General features: G+C 46.0%; 4 protein-coding genes across 12 annotated transcripts in view; 3 read left to right on the forward strand and 1 right to left on the reverse strand.

The window, feature by feature from the left end:
- Positions 1–28: 28 nt before the first annotated feature.
- On the reverse strand, positions 29–7,396 carry znf142 (zinc finger protein 142). 3 transcript variants are annotated; one of them, XM_084023400.1, is made up of 8 exons: positions 7,097–7,396; positions 5,939–6,430; positions 5,602–5,829; positions 4,619–5,443; positions 4,350–4,527; positions 1,132–3,793; positions 917–1,022; positions 29–740 (listed from the first exon to the last, which is right to left on the reverse strand). In XM_084023400.1, exons 2-8 carry the CDS (start codon positions 6,423–6,425, stop codon positions 205–207), a joined length of 5,022 nt encoding a protein of 1,673 aa, XP_083879526.1. In that variant the 5' UTR covers positions 6,426–6,430; positions 7,097–7,396; the 3' UTR covers positions 29–204. The 3 variants fall into 3 exon arrangements, with proteins under 3 accessions (XP_083879526.1, XP_083879525.1, XP_083879527.1); XM_084023399.1 differs by having other exon boundaries at positions 6,969–7,396; XM_084023401.1 differs by lacking the exon at positions 7,097–7,396 and having other exon boundaries at positions 5,939–6,096; positions 6,281–6,415.
- Positions 7,397–7,641: 245 nt separating this feature from the next.
- Positions 7,642–10,113, forward strand: bcs1l (BC1 (ubiquinol-cytochrome c reductase) synthesis-like). The gene is made up of 7 exons (XM_084023406.1): positions 7,642–8,239; positions 8,379–8,518; positions 8,674–8,868; positions 9,018–9,081; positions 9,185–9,357; positions 9,547–9,664; positions 9,849–10,113. The coding sequence occupies exons 1-7, from the start codon at positions 7,920–7,922 to the stop codon at positions 10,096–10,098; spliced, it is 1,260 nt and encodes a 419-aa protein (XP_083879532.1). The 5' UTR covers positions 7,642–7,919; the 3' UTR covers positions 10,099–10,113.
- An 861-nt stretch (positions 10,114–10,974) lies between these two features.
- Positions 10,975–17,623, forward strand: LOC311021757 (sterol 26-hydroxylase, mitochondrial-like). The gene is made up of 9 exons (XM_084022533.1): positions 10,975–12,120; positions 12,753–12,934; positions 13,288–13,487; positions 13,781–13,978; positions 14,498–14,661; positions 14,940–15,106; positions 15,209–15,290; positions 15,415–15,615; positions 16,005–17,623. The coding sequence occupies exons 1-9, from the start codon at positions 11,881–11,883 to the stop codon at positions 16,134–16,136; spliced, it is 1,566 nt and encodes a 521-aa protein (XP_083878659.1). The 5' UTR covers positions 10,975–11,880; the 3' UTR covers positions 16,137–17,623.
- Positions 17,624–18,284: 661 nt separating this feature from the next.
- The window catches only part of tns1b (tensin 1b), a 140,313-nt gene continuing 139,671 nt past the window's right edge, over positions 18,285–18,926 (forward strand). For 6 of the 7 annotated variants that reach the window (XM_084023389.1, XM_084023386.1, XM_084023387.1 and 3 more), the window contains exon 1: positions 18,285–18,452. In XM_084023389.1, the coding sequence (XP_083879515.1) occupies positions 18,342–18,452 (111 nt within the window). In that variant the 5' untranslated portion in view covers positions 18,285–18,341. The remainder of the gene's footprint in view (positions 18,453–18,926) is intronic. The other variant, XM_084023394.1, reaches the window with a different exon arrangement.

Raw genomic sequence — 18,926 nt, forward strand, 5'->3', positions numbered from 1 at the left:
CACAAAAACGTTTGACTCATTAATTAATTTATATAGATTCTTTATCACAAAGGGTAATCCACATTCTCCCACTTCACAATATGTACTGATGCTTTTATTAGCTTTCAACAGTGTAAATGTATGTGATTGGTCAGTTCTAAATATTAAAACATATGTCCTTTCGCAAACATGGCCATCTACAATCTGAATTGACCAATTGTCTCTTCAGCGTTTTGTCTCGCTGTCTTCCTTTCTTTGTGCAACATCCTCGACCTGGTCGGTCGCTCCTTCCTCCTCCTCCTCCTCCTCCTCCTCCCCCACTTCTGCTGCTCTCTCCTCCAGTGTCCCCTGCAAGGCCTCCTTCAGAGTAAGCCCCCCCACGTCAGAGTCCCTCACCACCCCCTGCTCCACCGACATCTCTGGATGATGCCTCCGCAGATGCTTGACCACCTGGAACTTCTGCTTGGCTCTGTAGGAGCAGTGGCTGCAGCAGAACGGCTGCTGCTTGGTGTGGGAGAGGTAGTGATGCCTGAGACCCGCCGGCCACCGGAACGCCTTCTGGCACAATCCGCACGCGTACGGCCGGTCGTCGCTGTGTTGCCGCTGGTGGGTCTTCAGGATGAAGCTGGTCTTGAAGGCTTTGCCGCATTTCTCGCAGACATAAGGTCGCAGGTCGCTGTGCTGCGTGTCCCGGTGGGCGCGGAGGGAATCCGCTCTGTTGGTGCGGTAGTCGCACGCATCACAGGCGTACGGCTTATCCCCTGCAGAGGACAAACACACATTTTTAATCTCTAGCTTTATAACATCCGTGACAATAAAGCTGTAAACTACACTTAAAAAATCAAAGTCGGGTGAGGGTTCGAAAAATTCATTAGTCCACTATATCTTTACATTGCAAATAATTGTTTGCTGCTATATTAATAATGATGATTTATACCTGTGTGCTTGGTCATGTGGTATTTCAGCTGAGTCGCCCACTTGCATTTGTAGCCACACTCTGGACAAAGGTACTTCTTCTCTTCCTGGTGAACCCTCATGTGAAGCTATGGTAGAATTCATAATAGAACAATAAATGTGACATCTTTTGTATCATGTTTCATAAAAAAACAGCACTTTGAATGATCTTACAAACACCCTATAAACGTTATTTACCTTCAGCCTGGACGGATCCGTGCAGGTGTAGCTGCACTGCTCGCAGCTGAACGGTTTCTCCCCGGTGTGAATGCGGATGTGCCACGTGATCTTCTGCCTGTTCCGGGTCGAGTACTCGCAGTCGGTGCACTTGTACAGCCGCTTGCCCCCGTGGGAACGGAGGTGCTGCTCCAACACCAGCTGATGCCGACAAGCGAACGGGCAGGAGCTGCACTTGAAGGGCTTGTCCTCGCGGGGCCCGTCCTCGTGCTCGTTCAGGAGGTGTTGAGCCAACAGCTGCCTCGTTTTGGCGGCGAAGGGGCACAGCGGACACGCGTGCGCCAGGTGGCTCCTCTGGTGAACCTCGAGGCCCTCCTTGGTCTTGAAAGACTCCTGGCAGGCGTTGCACTTCACCTGAGGGTGCTTGCCCTCTTGGTGGGTCTTCAGGGCGACCTCGCTGCCGCACGTGTAGTCGCACTGCTTGCACGAGAAACACACCTGGAGCTGGTGCGCGCGTTTGCAGTGGTTCCTCAGAGCGACCTCCGAGCTGAACCGAGCGTCGCAGTGGGTGCAGGCGTGGCGCAGCTCGCCCGTGTGGCATCGGAGGTCGTGGCGCCTCACGTCGTCCGGCGTGTAGCCGCTGAAGTCGCAGAGCGAGCAGAAGTGCGCCGGCCGCTTGTCGTGGATGCGCGTCTTGTGCTGACGCAACTTGGTCACGGCCCCGAAGGTCTTGTCGCACGCGTCGCAGCGGTGACGGCCGACGCCCGTGTGCAGGGACTCGTGCTCCTCCAGGCGGTAGCGCCTCGTGGTGCTGAAAGGACAATATCGACAGCGGTGAGGTCGTGCACCTGTGTGTTTGAGCGCGACGTGTTGTGCCATGCATCGCTCCTGTTTGCAGGTGAAAGTACAGTCCTGGCAATGCAGACGCTTGGCGACACCAGACTTTTTTGTCTGATGTTTCACAGAAACTGTCCCGGTTCTGTCGTCGTAATCTTCAGCCAAGTCCTCTTTTTCTTCGTCCTCCACTTCTGGAACGATCTGATTCTCTCGTTTCTTTAACCTGCAGGTTGAGAGGTGTCGTTCTACTGTCGCGAGCCTGACGGACGAAAACGTGCACAGCTTGCATTTGAACTTCCCATCGATTTGAGAGTAAAGGGACTTCTTCAGTGCGACATCGCTCTGCTTGTCTCTAGAAAAAGATTCCTTTTTTGCGAGTTTAACTTTCAAGCGCTTTTTTGTCTGAACTTCACTGGATGTCAAAGCGTTATGAACAAAGCCTTTATGGTTTGTTAAAGGAGAGTCCTGATCGTTTAAATCTGTGGAATTCCTATTTTGGGAAGAAGGAAGCTGATCGGGATGCGTTCCCTCATCCGGTTGTTCTCTTCCCCGGCCCACTGCCGTATTTGAAATGCCTACGAATGCCCTTGTTTTTCGCGGAAGCGTCGGACACTTCTTTGCGAGGTGGCTGTCGAGGCCTCGCCTCTGTTTGAACTGTGCACCACAGGCGTCGCACTTGTGTCCCTTTATCCTCCCGTGGCACAAGGCCTGGCGGTGGTACTTCAAAGCGGTCTCCTTGCTGGTTACATAAGAACACTTGTCGCAGCGATAAACGTCTTTAGTTGGCACCGCCAGTATCTGCACCCGTCCCTCCAAAACCATGGCGTCCGCTTGGTCCTTGTCGTGCTTCTTCATCGCTTTCAGACGGATCTCGGATTCAAATGGCCGATTCTGCTCGGATGGAAAAGTGGGACGGACCGTCCCACCGTCGTTCTCCGCCTCAGCCGCTTGATGCTCTCCAGGTTCAACTGGTTGACTATTCAGAGGCACATCGTTGTCATCCAAGTCACTTTGTTCACATTCTGCCATAGCTACGTTGTCTTCCTCCGGTGACGATGCAGAGGAGTCCGCCTTCTCTTGTGATACGTCCGAGATATTGCAATTTAAATTGGATGAGCTTGGAGTTTGATTGGCACAGTTTCCCTCCTGATTTTGCAAAGAGGAGGTCTGATAGTCGGTGGCCGACAGTGTCGTTAAGACGAGAGTACAGTACTCCTCTGGACTGTTGACACACAGAGGACTGTCTGAAATACCTTCATTAACAATGTCAAAAGCATCCACAGTCTGAGAAGCAGCCACGGATCCTTTGCTGGCACTGGGAGCTGCTGAAGTAAGATCAGATTGTTCTCTTTGAGGAGGCGGCGGCCCTTTAGAAGTGGACGGTTCAGACTGCTCAGGAACTGCTGAGGGCTTATTGTAAAAATCCTCCGAGAACTCGGTGGAGCTCCTCTCCTTCTCCTTGGCAGCGTAGTTCTCCAGCCAGGCCTTGTCCCCGGGTACGTAGCCGTGAGCCTTCCTCTTGTGCAGGAAGAGGCTGATGCTGCTGAAAGAGGAGTAGAAGCAGAGGGCGCACCGGAACTCCTTCAGCTTGGTGTGTTTGCAGTTCTCGTGGTTTTGAAGGGCCTGCCTGTAGGAGGTGCTGTAGGTGCAGTATTTGCACTTGTAGACGGACGGCGGCCTCTCCTCCACAGAGTGTTTGGCCAACATGTGATTGCGGAGCTCATATTTGCGCTTGCAGGCATAAGCGCAGATCTCGCACATGAGCGATTTGGCCTGATGGCGCAATTTGTGGCTATTCAGCTGGTCCATGCGGTGGCAGCGGTAGGAACACTGGTCACAGTGATACCTAGGAAGTCAGGACGATTAATCAGTGACAACTAAACACTTACTGCAGGATATAAATCTCTGGAAAACCAACGTTAATGATACACGATTATTTCAAGTTGTTCTTCACAAATAAACACAGCTTTAATGATTTTTGACGGGTGAATGCGAACGCTAACCAGGGCTTATAAACAAACGACACCACAGTCACATGACTTTATGTCCCCCACCACCAGGCTAAAGGCAGACTAGTGTTTTGTGTTTAGTAGTCTCATTTAGCCACTTCAATAATCTCACCTCAACAAGCATCATAAGCAAATTCAAAGTCATATAATCAACAAATGTAACCAAACAAGCAAACAACATAAATCAAGCAGAAACACATGTATAAATATAGAGATATAACTCGTTTCCAGGTTTAAGGACCTATTCCTGCAGCATGCCTCAAATGGCTGAAAGGGCACTTACACCAATTAATGAGGCTAAATAAGTGAAAACACGTGTGTGTGTGTGTCCAAGAGTGTGTGTAGTATAGAGCTGAAAACACATCATCACTTTAAGATGACTTAAATATGTACCTGAGGTCTCCGGCGTGTTTCCTCATGTGGACATTCAGGTAGTGTTTCCATTTAGTGACGTATCCACACTCGGCACACATGAAGTTCTTGTCGTCCGAGTGAGTGAGCATATGTCTGGTGAGGTACGACTCGTCTCGGCACCTGAACTCACACAGGCTACACTTGTGGGGCTTCTCACCTATTAAATAGAAAAATAACAAACACAGGACACTGAGGATACTGTCAGGTGAGAATCAGATGAGAACACTGAAAACCGATTCCCTCCTCACCGCTGTGCATCAGCACGTGTCGCTTCAAGCCCCGTTTGTGCGAGGTCACGTAGCTGCACTGAGCGCAGCGGTGGATCTTCTCGTTGGCGTGCAGATGCCCGACGTGCTTCTCGAACTCCACGGGGTTGAAGGTGACGAAGGGGCAGAAGTCGCAGCAGAGCTCGTCGTTTCCCGGGTGACCGTGGCGTTGGTGCTGGAGGAAGAGGGTCTTATTGGAACAAGAGAAATCACACTGCGGGCAGTGGTAGGCGAGGTGTGTCCGATAATGAGCCTCCATGTCCGTCTCGCTCTGGAAGACGGCACCGCAGGCGTGATGGCGACACCCTACCGCCCTGACCCCGTGCACCTCGGCCGAGTGTCGAAGAAGTTCCTTACGCGAAGAACTCTGGAAAGAACAACCCTCTTGGAAGCAGGCCGCTGGCTCGCTGCCGGACAGGGCGGTGTGTGTCTTCATGTGGGCCTTCAGCGACCTGCTCTGGCGAAAGCTCTGACCGCAGGTGGGGCAGGGATAGCTGCGACCGTCGACGTCCTCTTGCGCCTCATCGGCGTGCACGCTGGCAAGGTGGCGGCGGATGGAGTTCCGCTCCACGGCCGAATATTCACACAAGTGGCAACGGTGCACCTTCTCGCCGGCCTCCCGGAGTCGATGTATGCGCAGCTTGCTCCTGCTGGTGAAGTGACGCTCGCAGGTGGGACACTGGAGGCCGGGGTCGGGGAAGTGTAACAGGAGGTGCTCCTGCAGGTGGGAGCGCATCTTGAAGCAGCGGCGACACTTGGGGCAGGTGTGGGTGCGATAGGTGTGCTCTGATCCCTCCGCAAGGTACTCTGATGGACAAGAACATATGACGAAGTTTGTGATAACAAGGTATATTTTCAATTTGACACATAAGAACAACTTTTGCCTTTCAGCCTTTTTCTTCTCTGGTGTTTCTGGGTTTTATCAGACTCTTTAATCACCAAACACACCACACAGATTGGTGTACCTTTGGATGGCAGTGATGCAGAATCCACTACTGCAGGTTTGTCTCTTTCCGCTGCCTTCCTCACTCTTTTAATGCTGTGCCTTTGCCTCTGGGTCAGTTCCTCATCCCCATCTTCTGGTGATGATGATGCATAAGCTGGGTTGGATGTCGGATCTCTCTTTGGCCTCCTGGACACCCGAGGTTGGTGGCTTCCATTAGTGCATGCGCTCGTGGCCGCAGTCTCGTTCCCTGTGAACAGATGTACCAGCATGTTAGCGTAAAATCTACTTCCAGAGACCAAGCACCATTTAAATGGATTCCTCCATGTGTAAAACACAACGCCAACATGTCTGTTTACCTTTAGCACATGGCGGTAGATGGTCGTGCTCCACGAGGTGATCACTCAGCTCTCTTGCATTTCGAGTGACAAACTGACACTGAGAGCAGCCGAAGGGCATGTGGCCCCGCGAGTGTCTCTCCATCTCCCCCCGTGTGAGGAATGACACTTTGCAGGACCTGAGGTCGCACGGAATAAGAGTGAGACCGTGTGCGGACATCAAGTGGGCTTGATATGCCTGACGGTCTGTGCTGCTGAACTGGCAGCCTTGCTCAGTGCAGAGGAATGGGCCTCGAGGGTCACGTCCACTGTGGAGGATTTTGAAGTGGCGTTTCAGGACACCCGGCTTGGAAAAAAGCTCACCGCATTGAGAACACTTGTAGTTCCCCAACTGTTCTTTACTAGACGGAGCGGTCGGCCTTTCTGAACAGAGGGGAGCGGTAAACAGGCGACTCTCTGAGAAACTCTGCTCACTGCTTTCACATTCATGAGGTTCCACCGTCTCCATTGTGTCTGGGAAAAAAAAACAGCATTTAGTTTCAATCAAACATATTTAAATAGAGCATTACAAACGTGTGATTCTTATTTTTGTATCAATCTAATATAACTGAGTGCATATGTACATATAATACATTATGCAGTACATCCCATTATTCTCCCTGTTAGCTGTTAGAGGCTTGTTTATTCCCAGATTTGACAAAATATTTGATATTTCAGCTCTGTCATAAAGTAATAGCAGTTCTGTGAGGACTGTAAATACATTATAACCATATAATAACAGCTTACTTACATTGGATTCAATGAAGGGTTGTGCAAAATAAATTTTCTGCATGTATTTATTTCTGGTAATTTGGTGAAGAACCTATTTAAATTAATTTGAGAGGAAAAGCTCACATCCCTGAAGCACTGTGAAATGTCAAAATACAATAACACTACCAGTGCTAGACGATTATTTTTTGCTTTGAATTCACGAAACATTGAAATATCCAGGCAACTACAGTAACATAACTTAGTAAAATGAATTGTGTTTTCATTAGTAGGCCGGACTTACTATCTCTTGCCTTGTTTTCTTCTGTATTGGGTGATTTAAGTTCCACTCTCGCATTGCAAAACAGAATGTTGACCTACTGCCTGGATTTCCGCGATCCATTCGATCTGAACAACAGAACACCAACCTACCATTATCCGTTTACAGCATCCAGCTCGTAAAATCCATCTTTTAGTGTTCGCTAATTACAAGGCTGTCATAATCAACACGTAGCGATAATAGCCGCAGTTTCACTCACTTATTCCCGATAGTATAAACTGGTATTACTATTATTATTATACGCTAACAACATCGCCGTTAACGTTAGCTGAGCTATCGTTAGCTTGTTGTGACTTTGGTGGCTAACCGCTCAAGCCTCAGTTCCTGCTGGCAGTCAATGTCCCAGTTGCGACTCGGTACATCTTACGTTAAATCGCACAAAGTATTTTATCCACCAACACATGACTCTAACCGAGTTGTCATGTAAGCTTGCGAGCAAAATTAGGTTAAAAATAACACGAACAGGGACGAGTAGGAACCAATGTTTGAGGGCACGCGGATAGTCGGAAGGATATTTGTCAAACACAGGAAGTGTAGTAGAGGTCGCTGCTGCTACTACATCACGTTTGTACATATACGCATGGGGCTTTTAGTTGGCGGAACAGTTACTGTTTACATAGAAACGGTGAACACTGGAAACGAGAGCCTCCAAGACGGCGGCATGAGGTGAAGACAAAGACGGCAAATAATGATTCAACAAGACCGGATGTAGTGTTACAAACTAGCTGTTGTTAGCTTAAATGTAAAGATTTCCAGCTTGACAGCAGGTCTTTGGCTTCTGACGGGAATGATGCTTCTCCAAACAGTCTGGACTGTCACACAGATGAAATGAGTTTTCACTTCTGCAGGTCTGTGCTCCGACAAAGCGTTCTAACAACCATATAGTCTGATTCCACTGGGGAACAGATCAGCAACATGCCCCTGTCAGACTTTTTGGACGGCCTGAAGGACAACCCGTACTTCGGGGCTGGGTTTGGACTAGTTGGGATCGGGACAGCATTGGCAGTGGCCAGGAAAGGTGCCCAGGTGGGCATGATCTTCTTCCGCAGGCACTACATGATCACCCTGGAGGTGCCCAGCAGGGATAAGAGCTACCACTGGCTGCTGAGCTGGATCACAAAGCACGCCAGGCACACTCAGCACCTGAGCGTGGAGACCTCGTACCTGGCCCACGAGAGCGGACGGGTTCACACGCAGTTTGACTTCCACCCGAGCCCTGGGAACCACATCATCTGGTGAGAAGAGTTCAATGAACACACCTCATCTACTTCAACATGGTGCCAATGCACTGAACAAACCATTTTAAAAGCTGTACACCATTCTGTTGTACAGTACAGCATAGCCTCTGACTCTGTCACCTTTTGTGGTCTGCAGGTATGGCAGGAAGTGGATCAGGGTGGAGAGGACCAGAGAAAAGCAGATGGTGGATCTGCACACTGGAACCCCGTGGGAGTCGGTCACCTTCACCGCTTTAGGCAGAGACAGACAGATTTTCTTTAATATCTTACAAGAAGGTAAAGGCTTTACTCAGGTTTACAGTATATACTCGACACGCATACATCTCACAGAGGGATTGCCATATTCGCTTTATGTCAAATAAACGTGAGTTTTGATGTATCTCTTCACTGTTTAGCGGCTATTAAATGCAGTTGTCAATCATGTTTTGCAGCAAGAGAACTGGCCCTGAAGCAGGAAGAGGGAAGGACAGTGATGTACACAGCCATGGGTGGCGAGTGGAGGCCCTTTGGGTTTCCACGGCGACGCAGACCCCTCAGCTCCGTGGTCCTGGAAGCGGGAGTGGCTGAAAGGCTTGTAGATGACGTGAAGGAGTTCATTGGGAACCCCAAGTGGTACACGGACAGAGGTAGAATATCCCGATGTGACGTCAAGCTCATCCATTCAGTGCATGATGAGACATGTTTGATTCTGGTTATATCATTCATGTTTTTGTAATATGACCGTGCCAGCAGTGCATAGAAATATGGTAGAATTTTCAGTTATTTTTATTTGCAGGCATCCCCTACAGAAGAGGGTATCTGCTGTATGGCCCCCCGGGTTGTGGAAAAAGCAGCTTCATGTGAGTGAGCTTTGGATTTAAAGTCTCAGCCTTCTTGTTTCGAGTCCGTGTGGCTGAAAGGCCACGTTTTCACCCACATCTTATGTGGCTCCTTATATTCCAGCACGGCGCTGGCAGGTGAGCTGGGCTACAGCATCTGCCTGATGAGTCTGAGCGACCGAAGCCTTTCAGATGACCGTCTGAACCACTTACTGAGCGTGGCGCCGCAGCAAAGCATCATCCTGTTGGAGGATGTAGACGCAGCCTTCGTCAGCCGAGACCTGCTTCCCACAGAGAGTAAGAGGACGGGTGGTTTGGGATTTTTTTGGCAGAAACTTATTTATATTTACTCAAGAGATTTTTCATTTATGTATCAACTTATATTTTGAGGTTTAGAAGAAATATAATTGAGGTAACTACTGAGGTAACTTGTAAAGCTGCAGTTTTGAGCTTTGTGTTTGATTCTCTTTTGTCCGTACCTCTCAGACCCTCTGGCCTACCAGGGGATGGGGAGACTGACCTTTAGCGGCCTGCTTAATGCTCTGGATGGAGTGGCTTCATCTGAGGCCAGAATCGTTTTTATGACCACCAACTTCATCGACAGGTAATGTTAGAGGACGATTTATAAACAAAGTACTTGATGATATGTGTTATTATTGAAGCAGAAAGCCTAAAAACAAGGCTAAACATTTAGCCTGCACAAACCTGATGTCGGCTAACGAACGGGTGCATCACTGGTGTTTCCGGTGCCATTCATTGCCACTCTCGCTTGTGATCTCTGCACACAGGTTAGACCCAGCACTGATCCGGCCCGGCCGTGTTGATCTGAAGCAGTACATCGGCCACTGCACACACAAGCAGCTCACACAGATGTTCTGGCGGTTCTACCCAGACGAGCCTGCCTCCGAAGGAGATCGCTTTGCGGAGCAAGTGTTGGCCGTCCACCCCGAGATCAGCGCTGCCCAGGTGCAAGGACACTTTCTGATGCACAAAATGGACCCAGCAGGATCTATGGACAATGTTGCCCAAATGAAATAAAGCCTTATTTATGATGACTTAACAAAGACACGTGCAAATCATTGTTTTTGCATTTCTATTTGAAGTTATGGTATTAGTGGATACCATAGTCTGTAAATGCAGCTTATGATTGATATGAAAGTAAACATATCTGTTCATTGCATTCCATCATGTGGAAGGGTCATACTCCCCAAGTGCCCTTGAGCAAGGGACAGTGGAGCTCCTCAATGGGTACCATTAAATCATAGAGGACTTAACTAAACACAGTCGACACCATGAGGATTCCTTTATGGTACAATCAAACTAAAAAAACGCTGTTTTTACACAAAAAATGTAAATAGGTCAAAGGACATCAATATTTGACTGAATGTTATTATCACAGTCAAATATTCACCGTGTTCTCATGTATACCATCTGTGACTTATTTGCTTCTAACTGATTATAAACTAAACAGAGTAGAGATGTTTATATGTGACTTATGACCTATTGGACTGACGCCACGGCGTCTGTATGATGTCTGGGTTAAAAGTAAGAACTTTGTGTTCGGCCCTGAGAGACACGCTGGTTGTTTGTGACCTTGCCTCACCTGGAGAAGTAGACACTTAATAACCCGGATTAAAAGTGATCCTATTCATAAGATGATGTATTAATCTTACACTGAGGGAATCAGGAGAAAATTCCCTCACAAACAACAGTTACAGAAGGGGAGCCATCTTTATAGTGCGGATGAAGGCGGATTGTCAGATTGGGGGTCAGCTGTTATCTGTGCTTTATGATAAGATTGTGGTAAACAGAAACCAGACGGAGAACAAAAAACAAGAAGTATTACAGCAGTTACAGAAATAACATTTTCCATTACAGGTCATTTTCTCATAGACTTCTTTTTGCCACCAGAAGAGTCGCCCCCTGATGGCCATTAGATATAATGCAAGAGGTTGACGGCTGCACCGACAGCAAAGATCAGCGATGTTTCAAGGCGCATTTCATCTCTCCCTTTTCAACATTTATTCTTCACTCAGTGCTTTCACTTAAACTGAAACTTCAACTTCTTTCAGCACCTCCATTTGAACTACAAGTTCAACTGTTTCAACTCGATGTTAAACGTTTCAACCGTGAAACTTCAGCAACAAGCACGTACATTTTCTTCCGAAAATGTAGCCTTTTACAGTTATTATAGTTACCGTCGGACCAAAAGCCTACGAGGAGGACCAAAGTCGACACAGCCGGTGCATTCCTAGAAATGTACTGTGGGAATACTACTCATGTTTGAAGCGTGCAAGCTTATGTTTCCAAGAAAAAGTGCTGAGCCCAAACGTTATGTAATCAAGAGAAAAGCCTATAAACACATGTTTGAAATGTTTTCTAATAATGTGCACTTGGCTTCTCTGAGACTTTCCCAACCTGAAAAGAAATAAGCTTCAGTGTTTATGTAGTTGAATCTCTGCCTCCGAGATTACAATGTCTGATATGTGATAATATACAGTTTGTCAAATTTTGTATTCCTTACCATCTCTTTGGTTTTTATTATCATTTAGGGGTTTTCTTCGAAGGATTTTAAGAATACCATTACCATACATTTTAGTGGTTATATTACTGAGAATCAGTTTGCTACTTACCCAACACACGATAAATGGATTTTGAGCAGTTGAATTATTCCCTACATGATGTGGGCTGACCCTTGGCCCTGGTCCATCCTTGAGAGCTGTGCTGAAAGGGTTAAACACTGCGAGACGTGGTCCCTCCCTGCTCAGCTAGTCTCTTAGATGTAACAGGAGCCTTGTGTATTTCCACTCTGCTCTCACTATGGCTGCTTGGCTGTACCGGGCTGCGATACGAAGGAATGGCAGCTGGTTGCCGACATGCCCTAGCGCCGTGGCCCGAGCCTGCTCCAGGGGGGTGGAAGGCCTGTCCTCTTCCCCAGAGACCCTCTCCGCCTTCCGGGACAGGCCTCGGACAGTGGCGGACCTCCCACACGTCAGCTTCTTGGAGTTCATGTACAGAGTGGTGTTTCAGGGTTTCCACAACCGTTTGCATGAGCTACAGGTACGCCAGGCTGCAGTGCACTGCATGGGTTTCCCGGATATTCATATTCTGCAAGTTTATCCCACAGTGGTTGACCTGCTTATACTGCTGATGGTTTACATCAGGGAGTAAGGTGTTTAATGAGTGATTGTGTCTGCCTCCAGTGGCTAAGGATTAGATATGGGGCTGATTTGATTACCTTTGTTCCCATAATAACCTCCAGTCTCAGCTTTAATCAGGTCGTTCCTTCCTGCAGCCTTCAGACTGCAACCAGACACACACACACACACACACACACACACACACACACACACACACACACACACACACACACACACACACACACACACACTGCCAATACATATGCACAAATGCACACTGTTGTAGATAGTCTATTATTATTTTCATTTAATTTTTTAATAATTATTGCAACCCTGCAAATGCCCCACTGTGGGATTAATAAAGGATTATCTTATCCCTTTTAGATAAATGTGCAATGTGTTTTTAATTATACAACACAATACGTTTGATTGATGATGGGATGGATATTAAGACTTCATTGATTGATTTTGTTGCATGCATCCTTACACACAGGTTTCTCTGTTAACTCATCTTTTTTTTTTTTTTTTGCATTCACTTTGCCCAACCTTCAGATTTATGAGAAGCAGCGTTATGGGCCGATATACAGAGATGGACTAAACGCAGTGTCTGTGAACACTCCAAAGCTTCTGGAGGAAATCATGAGGAACGATGAGAAGTTCCCTTGCCGAGGAGACATGTTCGCGTGGAAAGAATACCGTGATATGAGAGGATTCGGCTACGGTCCTTTCACAGAGTGAGCTTGCCAAATACTGCGTGTGCTCAGCAGTGTTCCACTTCATTACCTCTAACCACCGTTCAATGTCCAATCTCTAACCTTGTTAAAGCTTACACAAAGGCTTTCCTTGGCAAAGTGTGAGCAGGACGGATTGAAGGGGATCTGCTACAGAGACTGCTCTCAGAAGTAACAAATACATTTTACATTTCATCCTCCACCCTTCTCCGTATCATATAGTTTTCTCTATTGTGTCTATTTTTTATGTAGCAATAATGGATTACAAACTGAATATTGTTGTGCAACCCTGTAATGTCAATGTATCGCACCCTGAACCAATTTGTTTCTCATTCTGTCTCTGTGTGTGTTCCCAGGGAGGGGGAGAGGTGGCACAACCTGAGGGTGATGCTGAACAAGCGCATGCTGCATCCGAATGACTCTGCGCAGTACGGCGGCGTCATCAATGATGTGGTGACAGACTTCGTAGAGAGGATCTACTACCTGCGTCAGTGCAGCCCGACGGGGGATTTGGTGACCAATGTGGCCAATGAGCTCTATCATTTCTCTCTGGAGGGTATGTAGACAACCTGAAAGACCATTAAAGCTGCACTGCTTTGTTGTTTAGCTGCTATTTGTGAATAAATGGGTCAGTGTGAAGGATTTGGTGGCATCTAGCTGTGAGGTTGCCTTGGTGACCGATGCAAAAATGTGAAGGACCGTGTCTTTAGCCAGTGTTTGGTTTGGCCATTTTGGACATATGTAGAAGTGACTCCATGAAGAAGAGATGATTCTTATTTTATACACCAAAGAAAATATACATATTAATATTGTAATCCATTTCTCCAAATTGAACTTTTTGCCACTCAGGTATTGCCTCCATACTGTTTGAGACACGGCTTGGCTCTCTTGAAAAGGAAATCCCTGAAGGAACACAAGACTTCATCAACGCCATCGCCCAGATGTTCTCCAACAACTTTGCTGCGTTTGTGTTACCCAAGTGGAGCCGCAGTCTCCACCCATACTACGGGCGCTACATCGCAGGATGGGAGGGGATCTTCAGCTTTGGTATTATTATTATTATTATTATTATTATTATTATTATTATTATTATTATTATTATTATTATTATTATTATTATTATTATTATTATTATTATTATTATTATTATTATTATTATTATTCAGTATTTATCAATTATCCTTAACAGCAATAGTTAAACATTCCCCTGAGCTACTGCCACCTCAGTGCTTTCAAATAATAATACATATGGTGTCTGAATTATACTGTTTATGTTTTTGTTAAAATAGTAATTATTGAAGGAAAGCAGGAAAACATCAACATAACAGGTGTTTTCAAACTTTCGAATGGTATCATACACTTATAACCTTTTGTTATTCTTGCCTTTTTGTTCATTTTTCCTGCTTTCTTACATTTTTTTATTCCACCTTTTGAGAACAATAATATAACCTTTTATTTTCCCTTTAAAATAAAGTAGAACCAGTTTTAATTATTAACTTTGCAAGACTTGGCGTTCATTTATTTAAATACTAAATTGACCTCCTTCCATGTCTTCACTCATTTTAGCTAGAAAGTTGATTGACAAGAAGATGGAGGTCATTCAGCAGCGTCTGGACAACAACCAGGAAGTGGAGGGCGAATACCTGACATACCTCCTCTCAAACACTAAGATGAGCATTGAAGATGTGTACGGCAGCGTCGCTGAGCTCCTATTGGCTGGAATGGACACGGTGAATGTGACACTCTACCCTAACTTTAGCTGCTCCCCTATTCTAGAAAATCAAATATTTATGCTCCCAGTCAAGCCAGGGTTTTATACCACAGCTCTGCTGTTCAAGACACCTCTCCCCTGAAAAAGCCACCAACTCCTGCTGAATATATCTCATTCTACTCCTGGTTTAGCAAATATTACATTCTGAAAATGCATCATGTTTCTTTTATATGCATGTATTCGTATTTGTACTGCATCTCTGTGCCTGTTTACTTAATGATGTGTTTTTGTTCCAAGACCTCCAACACCCTCACATGGACTCTGCACCTGCTGTCCAAGAACCCTCAAACCCAGGACAGACTTTACAAAGAGGTGTCCACAAATGTGCCCGCGGACCAGATCCCCTCTGCTGCCGACTTCCCTCGGATGCCGTATTTAAGGGCCGTTATTAAGGAAGCGCTGAGGTGAGACTGGTAGGAGAGGTGATGGTGTTCCAGTGGCCATCAGCAATGATCAGCAACCAGGCTGAACCCAATGAAATGTAATGATTTATTCTTGTTTCACAGGATGTACCCTGTGGTTCCTATGAACGCCAGAATCATTGCAGAAAAGAGTGTTTCAATTGGTGGATATCAATTCTCAAAGAATGTGGGTCTGCCCTTTTGTTTTGTTTTTTATTATCCATTATTGGACTTGTTGTACTTTAATGTGTACTTGTATCACATTATTATATCGCAAAGCTCAGAGTTTCAGTATCCTGTCTCTTCTCCAGACTCCTTTCACTCTGTGTCAGTATGCCATCAGTCATGATGAGGACACCTTCCCAGAGTCCTTTGCATTTAAACCGGAGAGATGGCTGCGTGACGGCCGTGAGAGGCCGCACCCCTTTGGTTCCATCCCTTTTGGCTTTGGGGTGAGAAGCTGTGTCGGTCGGCGAATCGCTGAGCTTGAGATGTATCTGCTTCTGTTTCGGGTGAGTGACGAAGTACGAAAACACCCTTTGTGCAAAATGGCAACAAACGACAGGGAGTTTGTTGAAGCCTCTTAAAACTGACAGCTCGGGTAGGCAATTTATTTTGGGCTTAATTGTGCATAAATTCCATTTCACCTTTCAGCGGATTATTATTAGATTTTGGGAGAATCCACCTGCCAGGAGAAGGGAGCATGGCCACATGCTTCATACAGTTACCTTTATGAGTGCCATAGTCATTCATTTCAAACATCATCTTGATGGCTTTATGTCATGGTAATTCCATGAGAATTACCATCCTGTTTCCAATCAAACTTGAACCACTATTAATGTGTAAATTGTGTTGGCGTGGCCTTAAATGACTGCAATAACTTTTCTTTTTTTCCCTCCAGGTAATCAGGCAGTTTGAAATCAAACCAGACCCCAACATGGGAGAGTTGAAATGCGTCAACCGCACTGTTCTGATACCAGACCAACCATTTAGCCTACACTTTGTGGACAGAAGATGTGAAAACACAGCTTGATTTGCTTTTGCACTTTTGCTTGTTGAGGGTTAGTTATCAATATTTTAATAAGAATCAATCCTAGAACAGGGAAATGTTGGGGATCAATGCGCACATCATTACCGTGAATCTAAATGATGTTCAATTGTGTACAAATCTACTCCAGCCTCCATTTCTATTCTTTTCATAGCATCTATCCCAGAAGGTCTAACCACATGGCTTCTCTTTGTATAACACAATAAAGTCTTGTATCTTTTCTATTTTGTACATTGAAAATATGTACATTTCTGCCCTTAAATACATTGTGATCAATGCGAAGAGCAATCTTTTTCTCTGTATAGGTAAGGACAAATTAAATACATTTTTATGAATGCCAAATTTGTGAAACTGTATCACAATTCATGAGACATGAATTTGATAGGTTAGGGGCAAGCCAATTGGTCAACTAAAATAGAACTGGTGGGGCATGTTGTTTACTAGAAACTGAATCCTAGTCGAGTTGGGGCTTGTTACATTTAAGATGTTTACTTATCGTGGGCAGTTCCACAAATCAGATGTTTTCCCTCTACTCTTCTCCTATGATTTATCTGAAAAGGTGTAATATGTCCTCATATTGTCTGTTTCTAGAGTGAGAAGAACAAAGCTGTGAGAATCAGAAGAATGAAACTTTATTTTCAGGTTGTTTCACAGCGGTTACGTTCTAAAGCAATAATAAACAAAGCAGCATCCCCTGACGACCGCACGCTTCATCCTGCTGTGGCCTGTCTGCTCTCTCTGTGTTTACCTGTGTTGAAGGGCGGGACGAAGCTGTGCTGTCCTGGGAATGATAACGAGCTGCACACCCTGTTTATTGGCTGGGAGCTCTTTGCTCATGCCCAGAAGAGTCCCGAACACAACCAAATAATAATAAAAAAGAATATACAGGGAATTTTTAAGGAAATTGTGCATGTTATACCTTTTAAAGTTTTGAACCTGTTTTGGGTTATATTGATTATAGATAGATATACTTTATTGATCTCAAACTGGGAAATTAAAGATAGTTCTTGGTTCCACTGGGGATTGAACCCAGGACCTTCTGCGTGTAAAGCAGACGTGATAACCACTACACTATGGAACCCCTTGAAAGACACAAACTGTTTATAATCCCTAGTGTTGTCTTTATCTGCAGACACTTTGGCTTTATGCCCTTCTTTCTCCTTGTTTTGTGTTCGGGACTCTTCTAGGTGTCAAATGGGTCAAACAGCGACTGACATGATTATACCTTTAGATAGTGTCACTTCTGATTACTCTTCACACTGCACCCAGCAGGGGGCAGCATCGTTGCACGAAAATAACCGAGCCTTTGGTCTCCAGTGCTGATCTCAGTCCAGTGGTTTGGTGAATCAGCTGGGGCTGGGGGTCATCTCTGAGCCAAGGCCACATGCCTGACGCCAGCTGTTGTAAAAACACTGATGGTCTGGGGTTAAATAATTAAATTGGAGGACTGGCTGCACAGTACAGAGAGATTGTGAAATCTTTTTTTTTTTTTTTTTTAAAGAGGGAGAAAAGAAGGAATGTACATTATTGACAGTTAAATATTATATATTAAATAGCTAAATATGTTTATTCCTGCCAGTAGAATGTACATATGGAGCCGATCCCAGCTGTCATTATTATTATTATTATTATTATTATTATTATTATTATTATTATTATTATTATGCATTGTATATAATTGTGCTTTGGCAACACATTTCAAATGTCGTGCCTTGTGAATTGAGAAGAGAGAGAGAGAGAGAGAGAGAGAGAGAGAGAGAGAGAGAGAGAGAGAGAGAGAGAGAGAGAGAGAGAGAGCTGCAGGCTACCTGTTTTTCTCCACAGTCTGTCACTTCACCTCAGTCAGTCAGACAGTCAGTCAGTCAGTCAGTCAGCCAGTCAGTCAGCCAGTCAGTCAGTCAGTCAGACAGCCAGTCAGTCAGTCAGTCAGTCAGCCAGTCAGTCAGACAGTCAGTCAGACAGTCAGTCAGTCAGACAGACAGATAGACAGTCAGTCAGCCCCTGGTGGCTGGAAACGAGAGCGGGAAACTCATCCAAACTTCCTCAGTGATGCCAGACGGACTGCTGCGAGTATTCCTGCGCGGAATGACGTCCCAATAATAAGTTCCCCGCTGCGGAGGCGTGATCGGAACCGAGTGGTGCGGTTTGTGTTTGAATGGGTTTGGACGTGCGCGCTCTGGCTCCGCTCGGATGGGATGCACAGTGAGCTTCATCTGCTGTGAAGAGGACTTTCTGCAAATGTCCGTTTGCCAACAAGAGGATGAGGAGAAGAAGAAGGAGAAGGAGAAGATCCTGAGAAAGGTGAGGAGAACTGCTGCTTGCAAGGTGTGCGTCAAAAACACGGGATTTTGCGCAGACGCGGCTGCGTGTTTGCTCCGGTTTTGTGATCATATGCATGTGAATTAAGCATTTATATCCCGATTTACTGTCTTTGTGTTGGACTCGGATTCAGATAAGAACTTTCGACCTTTGCTTCCACTTGACAAACTCAACATAAAGAGCGCACCGAGGCCCCTGAAACCACCTGCGATAATAGGCATGTTGCAGCCCAGAATATAGCCGGTGGTTGTTACGTAAGCTCGCTTGCAAACCCAGGTGGCCTACGGCTATTGTGTGTCTTAATACCTGCTTTGACATTAGGCATTCACACCGTTTCTGTGAGTGAATGAGGTAAACCATTCACTGTAATCACTGCCAAGGGCGACTCTGACAAACACCCGAGTTCAGTCACGCCTGCACGCCAAGACGACACGCACAGGGATCATCGGGAGTGAC

Source organism: Eutrigla gurnardus (assembly GCF_963514095.1).
Source record: "Eutrigla gurnardus genome assembly, chromosome: 12".
Classification (NCBI taxonomy): Eukaryota; Metazoa; Chordata; class Actinopteri; order Perciformes; family Triglidae; genus Eutrigla; species Eutrigla gurnardus.

What these genes read in the sequence shown, in the direction of transcription:
- bcs1l (XM_084023406.1), top strand. Translation starts at nt 7,920, where the DNA reads ATGCCCCTGTCAGACTTTTTGGACGGCCTGAAGGACAACCCGTACTTC. An exon ending in CCTGGGAACCACATCATCTG is followed by an intron (nt 8,240 to 8,378) that starts GTGAGAAGAGTT and finishes TGTGGTCTGCAG; the next exon opens with GTATGGCAGGAAGTGGATCA. An exon ending in CTTTAATATCTTACAAGAAG is followed by an intron (nt 8,519 to 8,673) that starts GTAAAGGCTTTA and finishes CATGTTTTGCAG; the next exon opens with CAAGAGAACTGGCCCTGAAG.
- LOC311021757 (XM_084022533.1), top strand. Translation starts at nt 11,881, where the DNA reads ATGGCTGCTTGGCTGTACCGGGCTGCGATACGAAGGAATGGCAGCTGG. An exon ending in GGAGGGGATCTTCAGCTTTG is followed by an intron (nt 13,979 to 14,497) that starts GTATTATTATTA and finishes CACTCATTTTAG; the next exon opens with CTAGAAAGTTGATTGACAAG. An exon ending in TATTGGCTGGAATGGACACG is followed by an intron (nt 14,662 to 14,939) that starts GTGAATGTGACA and finishes TTTTGTTCCAAG; the next exon opens with ACCTCCAACACCCTCACATG.
- znf142 (XM_084023400.1), bottom strand. Translation starts at nt 6,425, where the DNA reads ATGGAGACGGTGGAACCTCATGAATGTGAAAGCAGTGAGCAGAGTTTC. An exon ending in ACACGTGCTGATGCACAGCG is followed by an intron (nt 4,528 to 4,618) that starts GTGAGGAGGGAA and finishes TCTATTTAATAG; the next exon opens with GTGAGAAGCCCCACAAGTGT. An exon ending in CCACATGACCAAGCACACAG is followed by an intron (nt 741 to 916) that starts GTATAAATCATC and finishes TGTCCTCTGCAG; the next exon opens with GGGATAAGCCGTACGCCTGT.